This window comes from Stenella coeruleoalba (assembly GCF_951394435.1).
Source record: "Stenella coeruleoalba genome assembly, chromosome: 3".
NCBI lineage: Eukaryota > Metazoa > Chordata > Mammalia > Artiodactyla > Delphinidae > Stenella > Stenella coeruleoalba.
The window spans coordinates 106386725-106406818 of NC_137148.1; the positions used below are offsets into that span (position 1 = coordinate 106386725).

Genomic DNA, 20094 nt, shown 5'->3' on the forward strand with positions numbered 1-20094 from the left:
GATATTGGAACTTGAATCCCAGAACTGCTCATGCAACCTCAGGGTTTTTCAAAAACAGATTGTCCCCAAATATCTGCTTTACAATTTTGTAATTCTCATTATGGATTGCTCAATTTTATTTTACATTAAAGCATTGTGTCTTTAATAAAGTATGCCTGGGAGGGAAAGATAAGTATACACTCTGACCTTTTTAAGCATTTGCAATAATTAATTTGTCAGTGAAGAAACTATCACCTGTGTCCTGAAGAAGAAAAATAAAGAACATAAATTTTAAGGGAAATATAAGAGGCTTAGAAAATTCTGAAATGTATATAGGGGATGTAGATGGATGGGATATGCGAGGGAGGACAGCCTTTGGAGTCAGATGGACCTGGTTAAAAACATTCCAACTTCAACGTTTTGCAGCTATGTAATATTGGGCAAATTACTTTTTCTTCCTCAATTTCACTTGTAAAAAGAATACAATATGAGGCCCTGTCTTACAGGTTTGTGATGAGGATGAGATGGGATACATATGTAAAGTGCTCAGAATAGTGACGGGTACCCAGAGAGTGCTCAATAAGTGTAACAATGGCAGTGATTATGCTAACGATGCTAATGATGGTGTCCGTGATGACAGTGACAGTGAGGGGTCCCTGCTGAGTCAGGGCAGGCTAGTTTTGGCCAGTGGTATGTGTGCCCTTGGAACCCATAATGTCCAGAGGAGTGGGAGCAATAAGAATGGAAAAGAGAGTGTTAAAATGACATAAATCGCTTTAGAGTTTGCTGGAATACAGCCTCATCTAACCCATCACATAGATGTTAGTTTTCTTCACAGTGACCAAAACAAGTCAGCAATGGCCTTGAAATCTTCTGGGGAAGTGATTGCTGGTCCCCTTTGTCTTCTACTCTTAGTAGTTTTTTACCTTGTTGATGGCTGGGCAGTATCTTGATTAACTTGAAAAAGTCCGATTAAAAATTATTTTAAATAATGTGTCTATATGTAATTAAAATGAATAAATTTCATGGCTTATCTCCTGTCCATTGAGGATTTCCAGAGTAACATTCCAGAGGAATAAAACATATTCTTAAGCTTCTAATAACATATGTATTAAATCAGAGATAATATTGTACAGAAAAATCATAGGGACTTGAATTTGAGTTCTAGGTCCATTCCTTTTTATCTGTTGGACTTTGCTAACATACTTCCTTCTTCTGGACCCTAGTGCCTTCCCTGTGAAATTGGGATTATAATGATCAATTTCAAAGGATTTCTTTGAAAAATTAATAAGGTGACAGTTGCATTTCTCTTGGGGCTTGCTCCATAGTAAGTGCCCAATAAATAAATATTGCTACCATCATAATCTTATTTAAAATTATTATTGTAGTTGTTATTTATATAATTATCATTATTATCAGTGTTAGAATCTACATCTTCAAAAAAAGTAGCCATTGCTGTATCCACCCAGGATGTAAAATAAATTTAATATTCCTTTCTTTATATTCAATTTCCTTTTTCTTAGTTTTTCCAAAGTGATTTGTGCTTTGGCAGTCCGTGAAATGGTGTTAGATTTAGGCACCCAGAGTAATTGATGTCAAATATAATAAAAATAAGTTCAGAGGAAAGTAATATAAGCTACACTGGATGTGTTGGTCATATGTAACTTAGGTACATGCATGGTGTGTGTAATAATAGTTTTAATCAAATCACTGAAAATACCTCTCTCCCAGGGGAACCTGGACTTCTCATTTCTCCAGTGAATGCAAAGAATCCCTTCTTTGGCTATGCTGGAAATAGGAAGCAAACAGAAAAGAAATTGCTTTGTGATGTTTTTAAGAAGGGAGATGTTTACTTTAACACTGGAGATTTAATGGTCCAAGACCAGGAGAATTTCCTTTATTTTTGGGACCGTATTGGAGACACTTTCAGGTATGAAATAGCGTCGGTTGCAAAGCTTGCTCCATGATTGTGAACCCTGCTCTGAGTGAGGCTCTGTGGAAACATTATACACCACCTGCTGCCTACCTTCAGGGAACGGAGAGCTTTTATCTCAATAATGTCTCCCAGTTTAAAAATTCACTGCCCATCTGTTTCTAGATTGAAACATAAGTTACATTTTGATGTCATTTTTGTAATTATCTTAACGAATCTTTTGGGTCCAAATCAGTGAGCTCCTTTTTTTTTAGCATATGATACAGGCAGGCTGATGTGAAGTCTAAATGGTAGGGTTAAAACAGAAAACCAATTTAGTCAAATATGGTCTAATTCTTGACCTAATGGCAAAAATAGTCAAACAGCAAAATTTCCCTTTCTTATATTTGCTTTTTTAATTCCTTAGGGTTATTTTAGGCTTATGAATTTATTTTGCTTTACTAATCAATGACGATAGAACAGTAGAGGACAGACAGTAGACAGTCCAAAAACGTTGAAGGAATAAATGAATTATATTTCCTCACCTTCTTTGTGTCATGTTAGGAGGTCACCTTATGTAAAATCTTTTTTTTTTTTTTTTTTGTGGTACGCGGGCCTTTCACTGTTGTGGCCTCTCCCGTTGCGGAGCACAGGCTCTGGACGCGCAGGCTCAGCGGCCATGGCTCACGGGCCCAGCCGCTCCGCGGCATGTGGGATCTTCCCGGACCGGGGCATGAACCCGTGTCTCTTGCATAGGCAGGCGGACTCTCAACCACTGCGCCACCAGGGAAGCCCGTCAATTCATTTTAATTAAAACATTCATATGCACTAAAAGAGCCAAAGGGGTTAATTCCTAGAAATTAAAGGGTGTCAGTACACCAAAAGACAACTATAGCTTTCCTTTCAGTTTTTTCTATCATTAGAGATAGAGAATGCTTTCTTTGTACTTCACTGTTATTATATTACAAAACAAAGAGGGATTTATTGTTATCTTATTTTTTATGACATATTAAAAAAAACCTTTTACAGTAGCAGTTGATACCAATGAGACACAGATAATGTAATTTTAAATAAAAAACAGATACTGATGTAATTTTAAATAAAAAATAGATACCGACTTCGTTGACTTCTCAAAAAAGTTCTTCCTTAGAAATGTTTTTCATTTTGAAAACTGCCATTATTTTTTATTATTAGGTGCTTGCACAGAGCCAAATGCAAGACACTAAAACTTAAAGCTGGGCACCTCATTCTTCAAGTATAGGTAACTAACTGGAACTTGTTCTTTGTTTAGATGGAAAGGGGAAAATATTGCAACCACAGAGGTTGCCGATATTGTTGGAATGTTGGATTTCATACAGGACACAAATGTCTATGGTGTGGCTGTACCAGGTATGAATATGTTTCAGGTTTGGAAATGGTTCTCAGAATGTGCCACTTTCCTTTCACTTTGCAACAATTTTATTAACTCATCATTTCATTTTTCACATATTAAAATAAATATCTTAGTTTTGGGTTGGCAAGTAATGTCCTAGACCAAGCTAGCAAACTTCATGGTCACACCAGGGGAAAGGTACCCACTGCATTTTAATGTATGTGTGTATTTCTAAGCAGATCTTGAAAACTCTGATCAGTGACTCACTGCTAGAATATTTACAGCTTTTCAATGGTCTATTATTTTTCTCTTGATGACTAGAGTTTATACATACTACTAAATAGGAACATGTTCTAATTTAAATGTTTAATAACACTGACTTGTAGTTAAGTTGAATCTTTTTCAGAAATTATTTTAAAATGTGGTTGGCCTCATTTATCGTTATAAATATGCCTATGAGGATTGTCTCACTTGGTGAAAATGGCAAAGAAAAGTGACCAACTTGAAATCACAGGACAGCTATTCCCCTTTACTGCCTTTTTTTTTTTAAACAAATGACAGTATTTTCCAATTAATGTTTGTAGGTGCAGGGGACACTGAGTGTGGGAATGTTTGGATAGGGGGGCAAAGAAAGAGGATATTAACTCTAATAGACAGGCACTGGGTGCTGGGAAAATGCTACAAGAGATTCCAAAGCCCTGGAAAAAAGGTGGCATGATAAACAGTAAGCAATCTGTGGAATTAGTTGTGGAAATACCCGCCTCTAGTTTCTTAACTTGAATATATTGAATAATACCCTTTATTTTTTGCATTGATGCTTAACATGGACATTTCTCTAAAATATATTTGCCTTTAAAAAAATGTTTCATCTTAATATTTTATAATAATAGTGGCAGGATGCATATTATGTGTCACTTATGGTGTTTTCTATTCCATCTATTTTAAAATGTTTCTGTAGTGTAAACAATTAAACATAGACTCTGTACTTCCTTTCTCCTAAATCATTTCTAGGGAGTAAATCATATGCCCGGAAAGACCCACTCATTTATGCTACTGTTGCATTGTTATTACTGCAATGGATGTAATGTCTATATTTGTAACAATTAGTGTGTAATTAACTGGATTTTTTAAAAAGTTCACCTACCACTTGTAAAACTGATGTTATTACAAACTTTTTTTTTCAGATTATGAAGGAAAAGCAGGAATGGCTTCTATAACTTTAAAACCAAATATGTCTTTAGACTTGGAAAAAGTTTATGAACAAGTTGTAACATTTTTACCGGCTTATGCCTGCCCACAATTTTTAAGAATTCAGGTAATTTTACCTACCCATAAAATTTAAGACCAGGAATCTGGAGATGGTTTAGTTATAAAATAATATTTACCGCTTCGATAATAGGTGCATTTTATTTTTATTAGAAAATTTCAAGAACAACGAAAAGCATTGGGATGCTAATTTATGCCATATTTGAAGCCTAATTGTAGAAGGGAGGACAATAAAATGCTAGGAAGTCTTTGTCGTTGTCTTACTTGTTGCTCTCCTCTTCAATCAGGTAAATGAGGGTCCCAGTGATGGTGGCAAGCCAAACCCAAATCTTAGACATGCCTTCATGCTTTGTGAAGACATTTGGTGCTGTGTACCTAAAATTAGGTTCCACCAAGCTAACATCAAAGTGTCTGCAGGATGTGTGTAGACCCTCAGGGCAATTGGCTTTAAGCAATTTTGCCTTTAATTTTTTGTTTGTTTGTTTTTGCGGTACGCAGGCCTCTCACTGTTGTGGCCTTTCCCGTTGCAGAGCACAGGCTCCGGACATGCAGGCTCAGCAGCCATGGCTCACGGGCCCAGCCGCTCCGCGGCATGTGGGATCTTCCCGGACCGGGGCACGAACCCGTGTACCCTGCATCAGCAGGCAGACTCTCAACCACTGCACCACCAGGGAAGCCCCTGCCTTTAATCTTTTAGCTTCATTCTGTCCAGTCTCCTTCGGGGACCTTATATTTTGCAGGAATTCTGAACTCACTGGTTTTGAGAGTTGGGCTTTCTCTTGTTAGGCTGCTGGAGTAAAGTCCAATAAAAAGGAAACAAAATTTCTCAGCTCCTGGGTAACTCTGCCTGCTCATTTATCCAGCCATTTATTCATTTAATATTGTGCCTCAAATATAATTTCCCAAAGCTAGTCCTCATCATCTCTTAACATCCAATCACATAGAACTTTTCTGGATATGTTTGTCATATCACTGTTACATCCCTGATAGAGCAATAGCTGACTTAATATTCTTTTTTAAAGCATTTGCTGGGTAATCCTTGTGGCCAAGTCACTGCTTGGCCAATGAGACACATCATCTAAACTGTCATAAATACATATTCCATTTACATAATATTTTAAGAGCTTTTACATATATTGTCTCATTATTTTCATAGCAGTCCTCTGAAATAACAAAGGTAGCTAAATATGAAAAAGAAGTAACATGGTTTTAATTGAAATTTTTGAAATAATTGTAGATTCACCTGCATTTGTAAGAAATAATACAGAGAGATCCTGTGTAAATGATTACAAACAGGATATTGACATTGATACAATCCACTCATCTTATTAAAATTTCCTGTTTTACTTGTACTCATTTGTGTGTATGTGTGTATTAAGCTCTATACATTTTTATTACCTGTGTAGCTTCATGTATCAATGACCATAGTCAAGATATGGACAATTCCACCACCACAAGGCTCCCTCACGTTACCCTTTTATAACCACACCCAGCTCCCTCCTGCCCCTCCCATCTTGCCCCAGAAAGGATGGATTTTAATTCTTAGTAGAGTAGAAAGTTGATGGATCAAATAATATTTTAAACATTTTCCTCCAAGGGTAACTTAAAATTCACTGTCGTTAAGCAGAAGAAATATTTTGTCACAGGACTCCTCTGTAAGATTAAATCAGTCTTGTACAAATTTAGAAAATATTTTAGGATCATTAAACACCTAAAAGAACTTGGCCCATGAGTGTTACGTTTATTACAGTATTTACTATAGTTAGCACTATGAATGACACTTAGTTGGCACTAAAAGTATTATTATTATTATTTTTTTTTTAAAAGATGTTGGGGTAGGAGTTTATTAATTAATTTATTTATTTTTGCTGTGTTGGGTCTTCATTTCTGTGTGAGGGCTTTCTCTAGTTGTGGCAAGTGGGGGCCACTCTTCATCGCAGTGCACGGGCCTCTCACTCTCGCGGCCTCTCTTGTTGTAGACCACAGGCTCCAGATGCGCAGGCTCAGCAGTTGTGACTCATGGACCTAGCTGCTCCACAGCATGTGGGATCCTCCCAGACCAGGGCTCAAACCCGTGTCCCCTGCATTAGCAGGCAGATTCTCAACCACTGCGCCACCAGGGAAGCCCTGGCTCTAAAATTATTTAATGAATTATAATAAATGATCTGATATAAGCAATGCAAACATATAAGTTACTTCTGACAAAATGAATAAGACAACTATCTTATTAAAGATCTGTTTAGCACAAATTTAAAAAGGATTCTTTTTAGCAATAAATTTACAAAAAATTTTTAAATGTGATATTACTCAGTATGGCTGAGATGAAATTAAACTGGTCCTTTCATTTTGCTTCTGGGAACACAAATTGTTATCATCTCTCCTGAAAATAAGTTGGTAAATATGTGATCGTGCTCTTAGAATTTGCATATATTTTGATTTAGTAATTTCATTTCCAGAAATTTACCCTTAGGACATAATTAAAGATGTACAAATGTTATATATAAAATGTTATTATTTATGTAGTAAAATTTTTTAATATTCTCTATATAAGTTCAAGAATAAGAGTAAAGTTAATTAACATATATAATTAGATGAGATCCTATGAAACCATTAAAAAGTGCCATTTTGATGAAAATTACCTAACCTGGAGAAACATACCAGGTTAATTTTTTTTTTTTAAAGAAGGCAGACTGTCAAATTGTATAATGTGAACTAATTTTTTTAAAAAGAGAAAAGAATATGTGTTTTTACACAGTTACATCTCATTCTGTGATGACAGTGTTGGGTAGAGGATGAGAGCAGGGAAGAAGGTTCAAAGAGAGGTTGACTTAGTTGCATTCGTTCGGAAGGATGCATAAAAATGGCCAAACTATTCATAGAACCTTGTATGGACCCTGCATGTCATCTGACTTAAAACAAGGTTGCTTCCCTATGCCTGAAACTACCACAGAGATAATATCCTTGTCTCCTTTAAATTTCTTTTTTTTTTTTTTTTTTTTTTTTTTTTTTTTTTTTAACATCTTTATTGGAGTATAATTGCTTTACAATGGTATGTTAGTTTCAGCTTCACAACAAAATGAATCAGTTATATATATACATATATTCCCATATCTCTTCCCGCTTGCGTCTCCCTCCCTCCCACCCTCCCTATCCCACCCCTCCAGGCGGTCACAAAGCACCGAGCTGATCTCCCTGTGCTATGCGGCTGCTTCCCACTAGCTATCTACCTTACGTTTGGTAGTGTATATATGTCCATGCCTCTTTATCGCTTTGTCACCGTTTACACTTCCCCCTCCCCATAGCCTCAAGTCCATTCTCTAGTAAGTCTGTGTCTTTATTCCTGTTTCACCCCTAGGTTTTTCATGACATTTTTTTTTTTTTTAAATTCCATATATATGTGTTAGCATACGGTATTTGTCTCTCTCTTTCTGACTTACTTCACTCTGTATGACAGACTCTAGGTCTATCCACCTCATTACAAATAGCTCAATTTCGTCTCTTTTTATGGCTGAGTAATATTCCATTGTATATATGTGCCACATCTTCTTTATCCATTCATCCGATGATGGACACTTAGGTTGTTTCCATCTCTGGGCTATTGTAAATAGAGCTGCAATGAACATTTTGGTACATGACTCTTTTTGAATTATGGTTTTCTCAGGGTATATGCCCAGTAGTGGGATTGCTGGGTCATATGGTAGTTCTATTTGTAGCTTTTTAAGGAACCTCCATACTGTTCTCCACAGTGGCTGTATCAATTTACATTCCCACCAACAGTGTAAGAGGGTTCCCTTTTCTCCACACCCTCTCCAGCATTTATTGTTTCTAGATTTTTTGATGATGGCCATTCTGACTGGCGTGAGATGATATCTCATTGTAGTTTTGATTTGCATTTCTCTCATGATTAGTGATGTTGAGCATTCTTTCATGTGTTTGTTGGCACTCTGTATATCTTCTTTGGAGAAATGTCTATTTAGGTCTTCTGCCCATTTTTGGATTGGGTTGTTTGTTTTTTTGTTATTAAGCTGCATGAGCTGCTTATAAATTTTGGAGATCAATCCTTTGTCAGTTGCTTCATTTGCAAATATTTTCTCCCATTCTGAGGGTTGTCTTTTGGTCTTCTTTATGGTTTCCTTTGCTGCGCAAAAGCTTTTAAGTTTCATTAGGTCCCATTTGTTTACTCTTGTTTTTATTTCCATTACTCTAGGAGGTGGGTCAGAAAGAATCTTGCTGTGATTTATGTCATAGAGTGTTCTGCCTATGTTTTCCTCTAAGAGTTTGATAGTTTCTGGCCTTACATTTAGGTCTTTAATCCATTTTGAGCTTATTTTTGTGTATGGTGTTAGGGAGTGATCTAACTTCATACTTTTACATGTAGCTGTCCAGTTTTCCCAGCACCACTTATTGAATAGGCTGTCCTTTCTCCACGGTACATTTCTGCCTCCTTTGTCAAAGATAAGTTGACCATATGTGCGTGGGTTTATCTCTGGGCTTTCTATCCTGTTCCATTGATCTATCTTTCTGTTTTTGTGCCAGTACCATACCGTTTTGATAACTGTAGCTTTGTAGTATAGTCTGAAGTCAGGGAGCCTGATTCCTCCAGTTCCTTCTTTCGTTCTCAAGATTGCTTTGGCTATTCGGGGTCTTTTGTGTTTCCATACAAATTGCAAAATTTTTTGTTCTAGTTCTGTGAAAAATGCCAGTGGTAGTTTGATAGGGATTGCATTGAATCTATAGATTGCTTTCGGTAGTAGAGTCATTTTCACAATGTTGATTCTTCCAATCCAAGAACATGGTATATGTCTCCATCTATTTGTATCATCTTTAATTTCTTTCATCAGTGTCTTATAATTTTCTGCATACAGATCTTTTGTCTCCTTAGGTAGGTTTATTCCTAGATATTTTATTCTTTTTGTTGCAATGGTAAATGGGAGTGTTTTCTTGATTTCACTTTCAGATTTTTCGTCATTAGTATATAGGAATGCCAGAGATTTCTGTGCATTAATTTTGTATCCTGCCACTTTACCAAATTCATTGATTAGCTCTAGTAGTTTTCTGGTAGCATCTTTAGGGTTCTCTATGTATAGGATCATGTCATCTGCAAACAGTGACAGCTTTACTTCTTCTTCTCTGATTTGGATTCCTTTTATTTCCTTTTCTTCTCTGATTGCTGTGGCTAAAACTTCCAAAACTATGTTGAATAAGAGTGGTGAGAGTGGGCAACCTTGTCTTGTTCCTGATCTTAGTGGAAATGCTTTCAGTTTTTCACCATTGAGGATGATGTTTGCTGTGGGCTTGTCATATATGGCCTTTATTATGTTGAGGAAAGTTCCCTCTATGCCTACTTTCTGCAGGGTTTTTATCATAAATGGGTGTTGAATTTTGTCAAAAGCTTTCTCTGCATCTATTGAGATGATCATATGGTTTTTCTCCTTCAGTTTGTTAATATGGTTTATCACATTGATAGATTTGCGTATATTGAAGAATCCTTGCATTCCTGGAATAAACCCCACTTGATCATGGTGTATGATCCTTTTAATGTGCTGTTGGATTCTGTTTGCTAGTATTTTGTTGAGGATTTTTGCATCTATGTTCATCAGTGATATTGGCCTGTAGTTTTCTTTCTTTGTGACATCCTTGTCTGGTTTTGGTATCAAGGTGATGGTGGCCTCGTAGAAGGAGTTTGGGAGTGTTCCTCCCTCTGCTATATTTTGGAAGAGTTTGAGAAGGATAGGTGTTAGCTCTTCTCTAAATGTTTGATAGAATTCGCCTGTGAAGCCATCTGGTCCTGGGCTTTTCTTTGTTGGAAGATTTTTAATCACAGTTTCAATTTCAGTGCTTGTGATTGGTCTGTTCATATTTTCTATTTCTTCCTGATTCAGTCTTGGCAGGTTGTGCATTTCTAAGAATTTGTCCATTTCTTCCAGATTGTCCATTTTATTGGCATAGAGTTGCTTGTAGTAATCTCTCATGATCTCTTTTATTTCTGCAGTGTCAGTTGTTACCTCTCCTTTTTCATTTCTAATTCTATTGATTTGAGTCTTCTCCCTTTTTTTCTTAATGAGTCTGGCTAGTGGTTTATCTATTTTGTTTATCTTCTCAAAGAACCAGCTTTTAGTTTTATTGACCTTTGCTATTGTTTCCTTCATTTCTTTTTCATTTATTTCTGATCTGATTTTTATGATTTCTTTCCTTCTGCTAGCTTTGGGGTTTTTTTGTTCTTCTTTCTCTAATTGCTTGAGGTGCAAGGTTAGGTTGTTTATTCGAGATGTTTCCTGCTTCTTAAGGTGGGCTTGTATTGCTATAAACTTCCCCCTTAGAACTGCTTTTGCTGCATCCCACAGGTTTTGGGTCGTTGTGTCTCCATTGTCATTTGTTTCTAGGTATTTTTTGATTTCCTCTTTGATTTCTTCAGTGATCACTTCATTATTAAGTAGTGTATTGTTTAGCCTCCATGTGTTTGTATTTTTTACAGATCTTTTCCTGTAATTGATATCTAGTCTCATGGCGTTGTGGTCAGAAAAGATACTTGATACAATTTCAATTTTCTTAAATTTACCAAGGCTTGATTTGTGACCCAAGATATGATCTATCCTGGAGAATGTTCCATGAGCACTTGAGAAAAATGTGTATTCTGTTGTTTTTGGATGGAATGTCCTATAAATATCAATTAACTCCATCTCGTTTAATGTATCATTTAAAGCTTGTGTTTCCTTATTTATTTTCATTTTGGATGATCTGTCCATTGGTGAAAGTGGGGTGTTAAAGTCCCCTACTATGAATGTGTTACTGTCGATTTCCCCTTTTATGGTTGTCAGTATTTGCCTTATGTATTGAGGTGCACCTATGTTGGGTGCATAAATATTTACAATTGTTATATCTTCCTCTTGGATCGATCCCTTGATCATTATGTAGTGTCCTTCTTTGTCTCTTCTAATAGACTTTGTTTTAAAGTCTATTTTGTCTGATATGAGAATTGCTACTCCAGCTTTCTTTTGGTTTCCATTTGCATGAAATACCTTTTTCCATCCCCTTACTTTCAGTCTGTATGTGTCTCTAGGTCTGAAGTGGGTCTCTTGTAGACAGCAAATATATGGGTCTTGTTTTTGTATCCATTCAGCCAATCTGTGTCTTTTGGTGGGAGCATTTAGTCCATTTACATTTAAGGTAATTATTGATATGTGTGTTCCTATTCCCATTTTCTTAATTGTTTTGGGTTCGTTATTGTAGGTCCTTTCCTTCTTTTGTGTTTCTTGCCTAGAGAAGTTCCTTTAGCAGTTGTTGTAGAGCTGGTTTGGTGGTGCTGAACTCTCTCAGCTTTTGCTTGTCTGTAAAGGTTTTAATTTCTCCATCAAATCTGAATGAGATCCTTGCTGGGTAGAGTAATCTTGGTTGCAGGTTTTTCTCCTTCAACACTTTCAATATGTCCTGCCACTCCCTTCTGGCTTGCAGAGTTTCTGCTGAAAGATCAGCTGTTAACCTTATGGGGATTCCCTTGTGTGTTATTTGTTGTTTTTCCCTTGCTGCTTTTAATATGTTTTCTTTGTATTTAATTTTTGACAATTTGATTAATATGTGTCTTGGCGTATTTCTCCTTGGATTTATCCTGTATGGGACTCTCTGTGCTTCCTGGACTTGATTAACGATTTCTTTTCCCATATTAGGGAAGTTTTCAACTATAATCTCTTCAAATATTTTCTCAGTCCCTTTCTTTTTCTCTTCTTCTTCTGGAACCCCTATAATTCGAATGTTGGTGCGTTTAATGTTGTCCCAGAGGTCTCTGAGGCTGTCCTCAGTTCTTTTCATTCTTTTTTCTTTATTCTGCTCTGCAGTAGTTATTTCCACTATTTTATCTTCCAGGTCACTTATCCGTTCTTCTGCCTCAGTTATTCTGCTATTGATCCCATCTAGAGTACTTTTAATTTCATTTATTGTGTTGTTCATCGTTGCTTGCTTCATCTTTAGTTCTTCTAGGTCCTTGTTAACTGATTCTTGCAATTTGTCCATTCTATTGTCCATTCTATCTCCAAGATTTCGGATCAACCTTACTATCATTATTCTGAATTCTTTTTCAGGTAGACTGCCTATTTCCTCTTCATTTGTTAGGTCTGGTGGGTTTTTATCTTGCTCCTTCATCTGCTGTGTGTTTTTCTGTCTTTTCATTTTGCTTATCTTACTGTGTTTGGGGTCTCCTTTTTTGCAGGCTGAAGGTTCGTAGTTCCTGTTGTTTTTGGTGTCTGTCCCCAGTGGCTAAGGTTGGTTCAGTGGGTTGTGTAGGCTTCCTGGTGGAGGGTACTAGTGCCTGTGTTCTGGTGGATGAGGCTGGATCTTGTCTTTCTGGTGGGCAGGTCCACGTCTGGTGGTGTGTTTTGGGGTGTCTGTAGACTTACTATGATTTTGGGCAGCCTCTCTGCTAATGGGTGGGGTTGTGTTCCTGTCTTGCTAGTTGTTTGGCATAGGATGTCCAGCACTGTAGCTTGCTGGTCGTTGAGTGAAGCTGGGTGCTGGCGTTGAGATGGAGATCTCTCGGAGATTTTTGCTGTTTGATATTATGTGCAGCTGGGAGGCCTCTTGTGGACCAGTGTCCTGAAGTTGGCTCTCCCACCTCAGAGGCACAGCACTGAGTCCTGGCTGCAGCACCAAGAGCCTTTCATCCACAGGGCTCCTTAATTTGGGATGATTCGTTGTCTATTCAGGTATTCCACAGATGCAGGGTATATCAAGTTGATTGTGGAGCTTTAATCCGCTGCTTCTGAGGCTGCTGGGAGAGATTTCCCTTTCTCTTCTTTGTTCTGACAGTTCCCAGGGGCTCAGCTTTGGATTTGGCCCCGCCTGTGCGTGTAGGTCGCCGGAGGGCGTCTGTTATTTGCTCAGACAGGACGAGGTTAAAGGAGCCGCTGATTCGGAGGCTCTGGCTCACCCAGGCCGGGGGGTAGGGAGGGTCACGGAGTGCAGGGCGGGCCTGCAGCGGCAGAGGCCGGCGTGACGCTGCAGCCTGAGGCGCGCCGTGCGCTCTCCCGGGGAGCCGTCCCTGGATCCCGGGACCCTGGCAGTGGCGGGCTGCACAGGCTCCCCGGAAGGGCGTGTGGCCAGTGACCTGTGTTCGCACACAGGCCTCCTGGCGGCGGCAGCAGCGGCCTTAGCGTCCCATGTCCGTCTCTGGGCTCTGCACTCTTAGCCGCGGCTCGCGCCCGTCCCTGGAGCTCTCTCAAGCAGCGTTCTTAATCCCCTCTCCTCGTGCACCAGGAAACAAAGAGGGACGTAAAAGTCTCTTGCCTCTTCGGCAGGTCCAGACCCCTCCCTGGACTCTCTCCCGGCCAGCCGCGGCGCACCAACGCCCTGCAGGCTGTGTTCACGCCGCCAACCTCAGTCCTCTCCCGGCGCTCCGACAAAAGCCGGAGCCTCAGCTCCCAGTCCCGCCCGCCCCGGCGGGCGAGCAGACAAGCCTCTCGGCTGGTGAGTGCCGGTCGGCCCGATCCTCTGCGCTGGAATCTGTCCGCTTTGCCCTCCGCACCCCTGTTGCTGTGCTCTCCTCCGCGGCTCCCAAGCTCCCCCCACTCCGCCTCCCGAAGTCTCCACCCGCGAAGGGGCTTCCTAGTGTGTGGACACTTTTCCTCCTTCACAGCTCTCTCCCGCTGGTGCAGGACCCGTCCCTATCCTTTTGTCTCTGTTTAGTTTTTTCTTTTGCCCTAACCAGGTACGTGGGGGGTTCCTTGCCTTTTGGGAGGTCTGAGGTCTTCTGCCAGCGTTCAGTAGGTGTTTTGTAGGAGTTGCTCCACGCGTAGATGTATTTCTGGTGTATCTGTGGAGAGGAAGGTGATCTCCGCGTCTTACTCTTCTGCCATCTTCCCGGAAGTCTCCTTTAAATTTCTTAAAGCAAAGATTCTTAAACTTTCTCGATTCATAACGTCTTTAGTGTCTTAGTAATTAATTCATGGCACTCTTGGGCCAAAACAAATACCTAAACATTCATTTATTCAGTACTTAGGGCAAAGCAAAATAACTATTTAGGTCTAGTAAATTAGTTGCTGTTTGAAAAAAATAATGCATATAAATGGAAAGAAAAATGCTTTTATTTCATATTTAAATAACCACATGTATTAAGGAGATGTAAGTTGGGCATTGCACAGCTCCTCAAATGTTGGAATGAGATTGTGCTGAACAGGGCCAGACTAATTCCATAGTCTACCTTGACTTTTGGTTATACCTGCTTTTTATCATAGCAACCACCAAAAACCCTGTTTCTCAAAGATATGACATCATTGAAAACAATGTATCATAAACTAATATTGAAACTGAACTACCTTGACCAAGTAGTTGGTAGTGTGACAACAGATGTCACTGGGTTTACCTTGAAAATTTTAAATATCCTATGGGGACTCTGGCAATTCACTGAGGTACTATGAGGCACCTCAGTGCATAGTTTGGGAACCCAAGTTTTAGATCATTCCTTACCCCCTCTGGTTCTTGCAGTATTCTGCCTTATGGAATAGATTGCTGTCTTTTATAGCTTTTACCTTCTTGCCGTCTAGTAGCATTCTTAGTACATAATATTGCCTTGACATTGGATTGAAGAGATAAACTTATATGTTTTAGACATATTTGTAATCAGTTATTAACTGTATTCATAATTCTTACATGTTGAATGAAGCTCACAGGAAAATCAAGGTAAAGATTTAAATGTTCTAAAGAGCATTTTAAAATTTCTAATATTAAATTATTAGTAGTGAAAATAGAGATGGTCACTGGATATAAAAATGCTTTCATTAAATATTATAGTCTATATTGTTGAATATTTTATTTGTATATTATACATAATATTGACTGACTCCACTAATCCTGGTCACTGTTTTATAGGAAAAGATGGAAACAACAGGAACATTCAAACTACAGAAATTTCGGTTGGTGGAAGAAGGATTTAGTCCATTGAAAATTTCTGATCCACTTTACTTCATGGATAAGTTGAAAAAATCATACATTCCATTGACCAAAGAAATTTATGATCAGATAGTATTAGGGAAGATTAAACTTTAAGCTTTTTTATATATGGGATTTTCCTATGCTGCTTAGGAGAAGTGAAAGGGAGAGTATGTGATTCTTTAATATGAAATGGGGAGAGGGAACTGACATTAAGCCTGTGCTATATTTCCTTAACATGCAACAAGTTTTCTTTAATTAAGTACTAAATTTAATTTGTTTTAATTGATAACAAACTTTGGGCGATTATTCTTTTTACCTATTTGGGATTCAGTGCATAAGTAAATATCTGCCTTAAAGTTTTTAAATAATTAATAAGTGGTTAACAATTTAGACATCTGCTAAAAATTTACTTATTAATAATTAAATTTTCTAGTTTTGAGTAAAGGGTTAAATTTTAATCAAATATTTGATTTTTATGTGCCCTGTCCTATAACTCAATAAAACCATCTTTATTAATATGAGTTTTGAAGTTTTGTTTTGATGTTTTTAATTGTAAATATTCATTCAAAGGAAGGTAACTAACTAAATGCATGCACTCCTGTCTCCCTTATCCTAAAATCACATTAAGATGCTAGAAGAAATGTAAAAATATGAAACAACAAAGCACGAAAACTGGTAAGCCCAAAGCATTTAGGAATTTTTGGAAGATATATAAATGGGATCAAATTGATGCTAAAATCCAACAGAGCTGTAGGAACCACTAATAATACAGGGAAAGAATAGACTAGACTAGGACCCATGTGTTAACACTAAGATCAGAGGCATAAAGGCTTTGAGTGTGAACAGGTTTTTGAGTAGTTAACTGGGAAGTGTATCATAAAGATAGTGTAATAAGCACAATGGTACTTATCTCCATGTGGAAGCACCAGCCTCCAGTGTTTGCCTCAAGCCAAAAACATATAAGAGACTCTCTTACCAAAGTGAGCTAACTTCCATGGGAGGGGGTGGTGGAGTTGGACTAAGAAGCAGAGTAGGGGACAATGACGACTGCATCAGCCTAAGTGGGCCTCCATTTTCAAGTGGTTTCTGGATGTTGCCGTGGGAGCTGCAGTCGTCTCAGACCCAATCGGTGGCGGCAGCTCGTGTGTGCGCTCCTGCCGTGTTCTGGATCGAGCGGCAGCGGCAAGACCTGGCAGGGTGAACCAGTGTCAGCTTGGCCTCTTCGCTCACCTGGACCCTGCCCCTGGGCTAAGTCGTCAACATGAGCGGCAACAACTTGGATGCGAATGACGAGTTTGATGAGCAGTTGTGAATGCAAGAATTGTATGGAGACACCAAGGACTGTGATACCCAGAAAGATACCAGTGGAGAAACCAATTCTTTCAGGCAGCAGCTGACTGACACCCCGTATGAATGGGACCTGGACAAGAAGGCTTGGTTCCGCAAGATCACTGAAGATTTTATTGCTACATATCAGGCCAATTATGGATTTTCTAATGATGGTGCATCTAGTTCTACTGCGAGTGTCCAAGATGTCAGTGCTAGGACTACAGAAGAACCTCTGCAAAGCAAAACTCCCAAACCCAGTTATCCCAAAAAGAGGGGAGAAAAAAGAAAGGCTGAATCAGGATGGTTTCATGTTGAAGACAGAAATACAAATGTATATGTGTCTGATATGCCTCCAGACATTACAGTGGATGAATTTATACAGCTCATATCCAAGTTGTGCATTATTATGAGAGATCTTCAAACAAGAATTTAAGGTCAAGCTTTACAAAGATAATCAAGGAAATCTTAAAGGAGATGGACTTTGCTGTTATTTGAAGAGAGAATCTGTGGATCTCGCATTAAAACTTTTGGATGAAGATGAAATTAGAGACTACAAATTACATATGGAGGTGGCAAAGTTTCAACTGAAAGGGGAATATGACACCTCAAAGAAGAAGAAGAAGTGCAAAGACTACAAGAAAAAGTTGTCTATGCAACAAAAGCCGTTGGATTGGAGACCTGAGAGAAGAGCTGGCCCAGCCTGAATACACCACGAGCAAGTTGTCATCATCAAAAATACGTTTCATCATATGGATTTTGAGGATGATCCACTGGTGCCAAACGAGATCAGAGAAGACCTTCAAGTAGAGTGTTCAAAGTTTGGACAAATTAGGAAGCTCCTTCTCTTTGATAGGCACCCTCATGGTGTGGCCTCTGTGTCCTATAGGGACCCGGAGGAAGCTGGTTATTGTATTCAAACCCTCAATGGAATGTGGTTTGGTGGCCATCAAATCACTGCCCAAGTGTGTGATGGGACTACAGATTATCAGGTGGAGGAGACCACAAGAGAAAGGGAGGAAAGGCTGAGAGGATGGGAGGCTTTCCTCAATACTCCTGAGGCCAACAGAGGCCTTCAGCTTTCAAATTCCTTCTGTGCTCCAGAAGGGTGGGGCCTTCTAGAGTTAGGTATTTTTCAGAGCACCCTGGCACATCTCAAATGAATGTTCAAGAAGCCACAACTGAAATGGCATTTGAAGAACTTATAGATGAAAAGAAGTTTGAAAAAACAGAAGATAGGGGAGAAGATGAAGAAGCTGCTTCTGAAAAAGATGCTAAAAGAAGTGGCCCTGAAAAAGAGGCTGAAGAAGGCTGTCCCCAAAAAGAATCTGAAGAGAGCTGCCTCGAAAGAGACTTGAGGAAGGCTGTCCCAAAAGAGAGCGTGAAGAAGACTTCTCCAACGGAGAGTCCAGAGAAGGCAGCCCCGAGATGTAGCATGAAGAGGGTAGTCCTAAAAAAGAGTCAAAAGAGAATGGCCCTGAATGAGAGTCCAAAAAGAAGAGACCCAAAACGGATCCTGATGAGAATGGCCTTGAGCAGGAGTCTGAGGAGGAGGCCAGCCCCCAAAAGGCAGCTGAAGACAGCAGCTCAGAACAAGGGTCTGAAGAGTGCTCAGAAAAGCAATTTGAAGATGACTCTGAAAAAGAGTTAAAAGAGAACGGCCTTGAGAAAGGTTTTGAGGAAGAGGGCTCTGAAAAGGAATTTAATGAAAACGTTTCTGAAGAAGAGTTAGAAGAAAATGACTCTGAAAAATCAGAATTCAAAGATGACAGCTCCAGGAAAGTGTTTGATGAAGAAGGCTCTGAGAAGGAATTTGACGAAGAGTCAGATGAGAAGGAAGAAACATGAAAAAGTATTTGATGATGAGTCGGATGAAAAAGGGGACAAAGAAGATACATAAGAAAAGGGGCTGGGGGCTTCCCTGGTGGCGCAGTGGTTGAGAGTCCGCCTGCCGATGCAGGGGACACGGGTTCGCACCCCAGTCCGGGAAGATCCCACATGCCGTGGAGCGGCTGTGCCCGTGAGCCATGGCCACTGAGCTTGCGCGTCTGGAGCCTGTGCTCCGCAATGGGAGAGGCCACAACAGTGAGAGGCCCGCGTACCACAAAAAAAAAAAAAAAAAAAAAAAAAGAAAAGGGGCTGGGAGATGCAAATGAAAAGAACGAAGAAGATGATGCAGATGAAAATGTGTTTGAAGATTCAGATGGAAAAGAAGATGAGGAAGATGTAGATGTAAAGGAAGATGAAGACATAGATGAAAAGATGTTCAAAGATGAAGATTCCAACGAGAAGTTGTTTGATGACAATTCCAGTGACAAGTTGTTTGAAGATTCTGATGAGAGAGGGACTGCAGGTGGTTTAGGGAATGTTAAGGAGGAAGGGCCTCTGTCCACAGGCAGCAGCTTTGTCCTCAGTAGTGATGATGATGATGATGATGCTGTTTAATTCCTTAAACTTGCTTTGTAGGGCAATTCCTCCATCTCCATTTTGCCTCTGCTCCAGGGTAATTACTAGTAGTGTTACATGAACGTGTGCCTAGAGGTAGGATGCCATCAGATTAATGCAGTGAAATGTTCATGGCTACTTGTACTTAACAATTTTAAATATATGTGAATTGGCTGTTCAATTCAAACTTCATAGCATAATACAAGTCAACTGGATCCTTGCCCTTTGTCAAATTTGTTAAACGCATGCAGAATAATATTTTTAAAGTATTCTGATTGAAGTTTGTGATATTCAAAAATAAAAAATAAGTTGTTAATATGAAAAAAAAAGGAAGAAGTAGAGTAGGACCCAGCAGCAAACTCCTTTGCCCATAAACCTAATTCTCTGTACAACCAGAAGGAAAGTTGACTTTGCCATGTTGCCTCCACATGCTAAAAAGTTTACTTTGGTGGGAAGAGAAGTTGCAGATAGTTCCTTTTTGTCATTGTTAGGAAAACATGTGTTATAAAGTTAAAACATTTTTTAAATGTAAAGATTAACCATAAGTAGCATAGAAATAAAAGGTCACACTTTCAAATGAAAAAAAAATGAAAGAGAAATAATATCAGTTTTGCAAAAATCTGTAATTTTAAGAGAAAGAAATTTTTTAAATGAATAGAAATGGAAAAAGTTAAATAAATCTAAGGATATCCATGTTACCACTATATAAATGAGAATGGATTAATTGTCTTTATTAAAAAGTATTAAGTAAATGAAGAAATTGGCATTTAATTTTTATATTGATGATCTGGCTGTTCTTTACCTTTCCCATTAAAAAACTGTTTTGCCTTTATATTTTTAATTTAGATTAAAATGCTATAAATCTGAATGAACT

At 38.8% G+C, this 20094-nt stretch overlaps 1 protein-coding gene and 1 pseudogene across 2 annotated transcripts in view; both read left to right on the forward strand.

Moving 5' to 3' along the window:
* SLC27A6 (solute carrier family 27 member 6) overlaps positions 1-15970 on the forward strand; it is a 71107-nt gene extending 55137 nt beyond the window's left edge. Inside the window, exons 7-10 of the mRNA XM_079916980.1 lie at positions 1711-1909; positions 3183-3280; positions 4448-4578; positions 15387-15970. Coding sequence (XP_079773106.1) covers positions 1711-1909; positions 3183-3280; positions 4448-4578; positions 15387-15563 — 605 coding nt within the window. The 3' untranslated portion in view covers positions 15564-15970. The remainder of the gene's footprint in view (positions 1-1710; positions 1910-3182; positions 3281-4447; positions 4579-15386) is intronic.
* A 635-nt stretch (positions 15971-16605) lies between these two features.
* LOC307184873 (17S U2 SnRNP complex component HTATSF1-like) lies at positions 16606-19220 on the forward strand (annotated as a pseudogene). Its single transcript has 3 exons — positions 16606-18156; positions 18210-18670; positions 18907-19220. The product of its transcript is annotated as a 17S U2 SnRNP complex component HTATSF1-like (transcript).
* Positions 19221-20094: the final 874 nt, after the last annotated feature.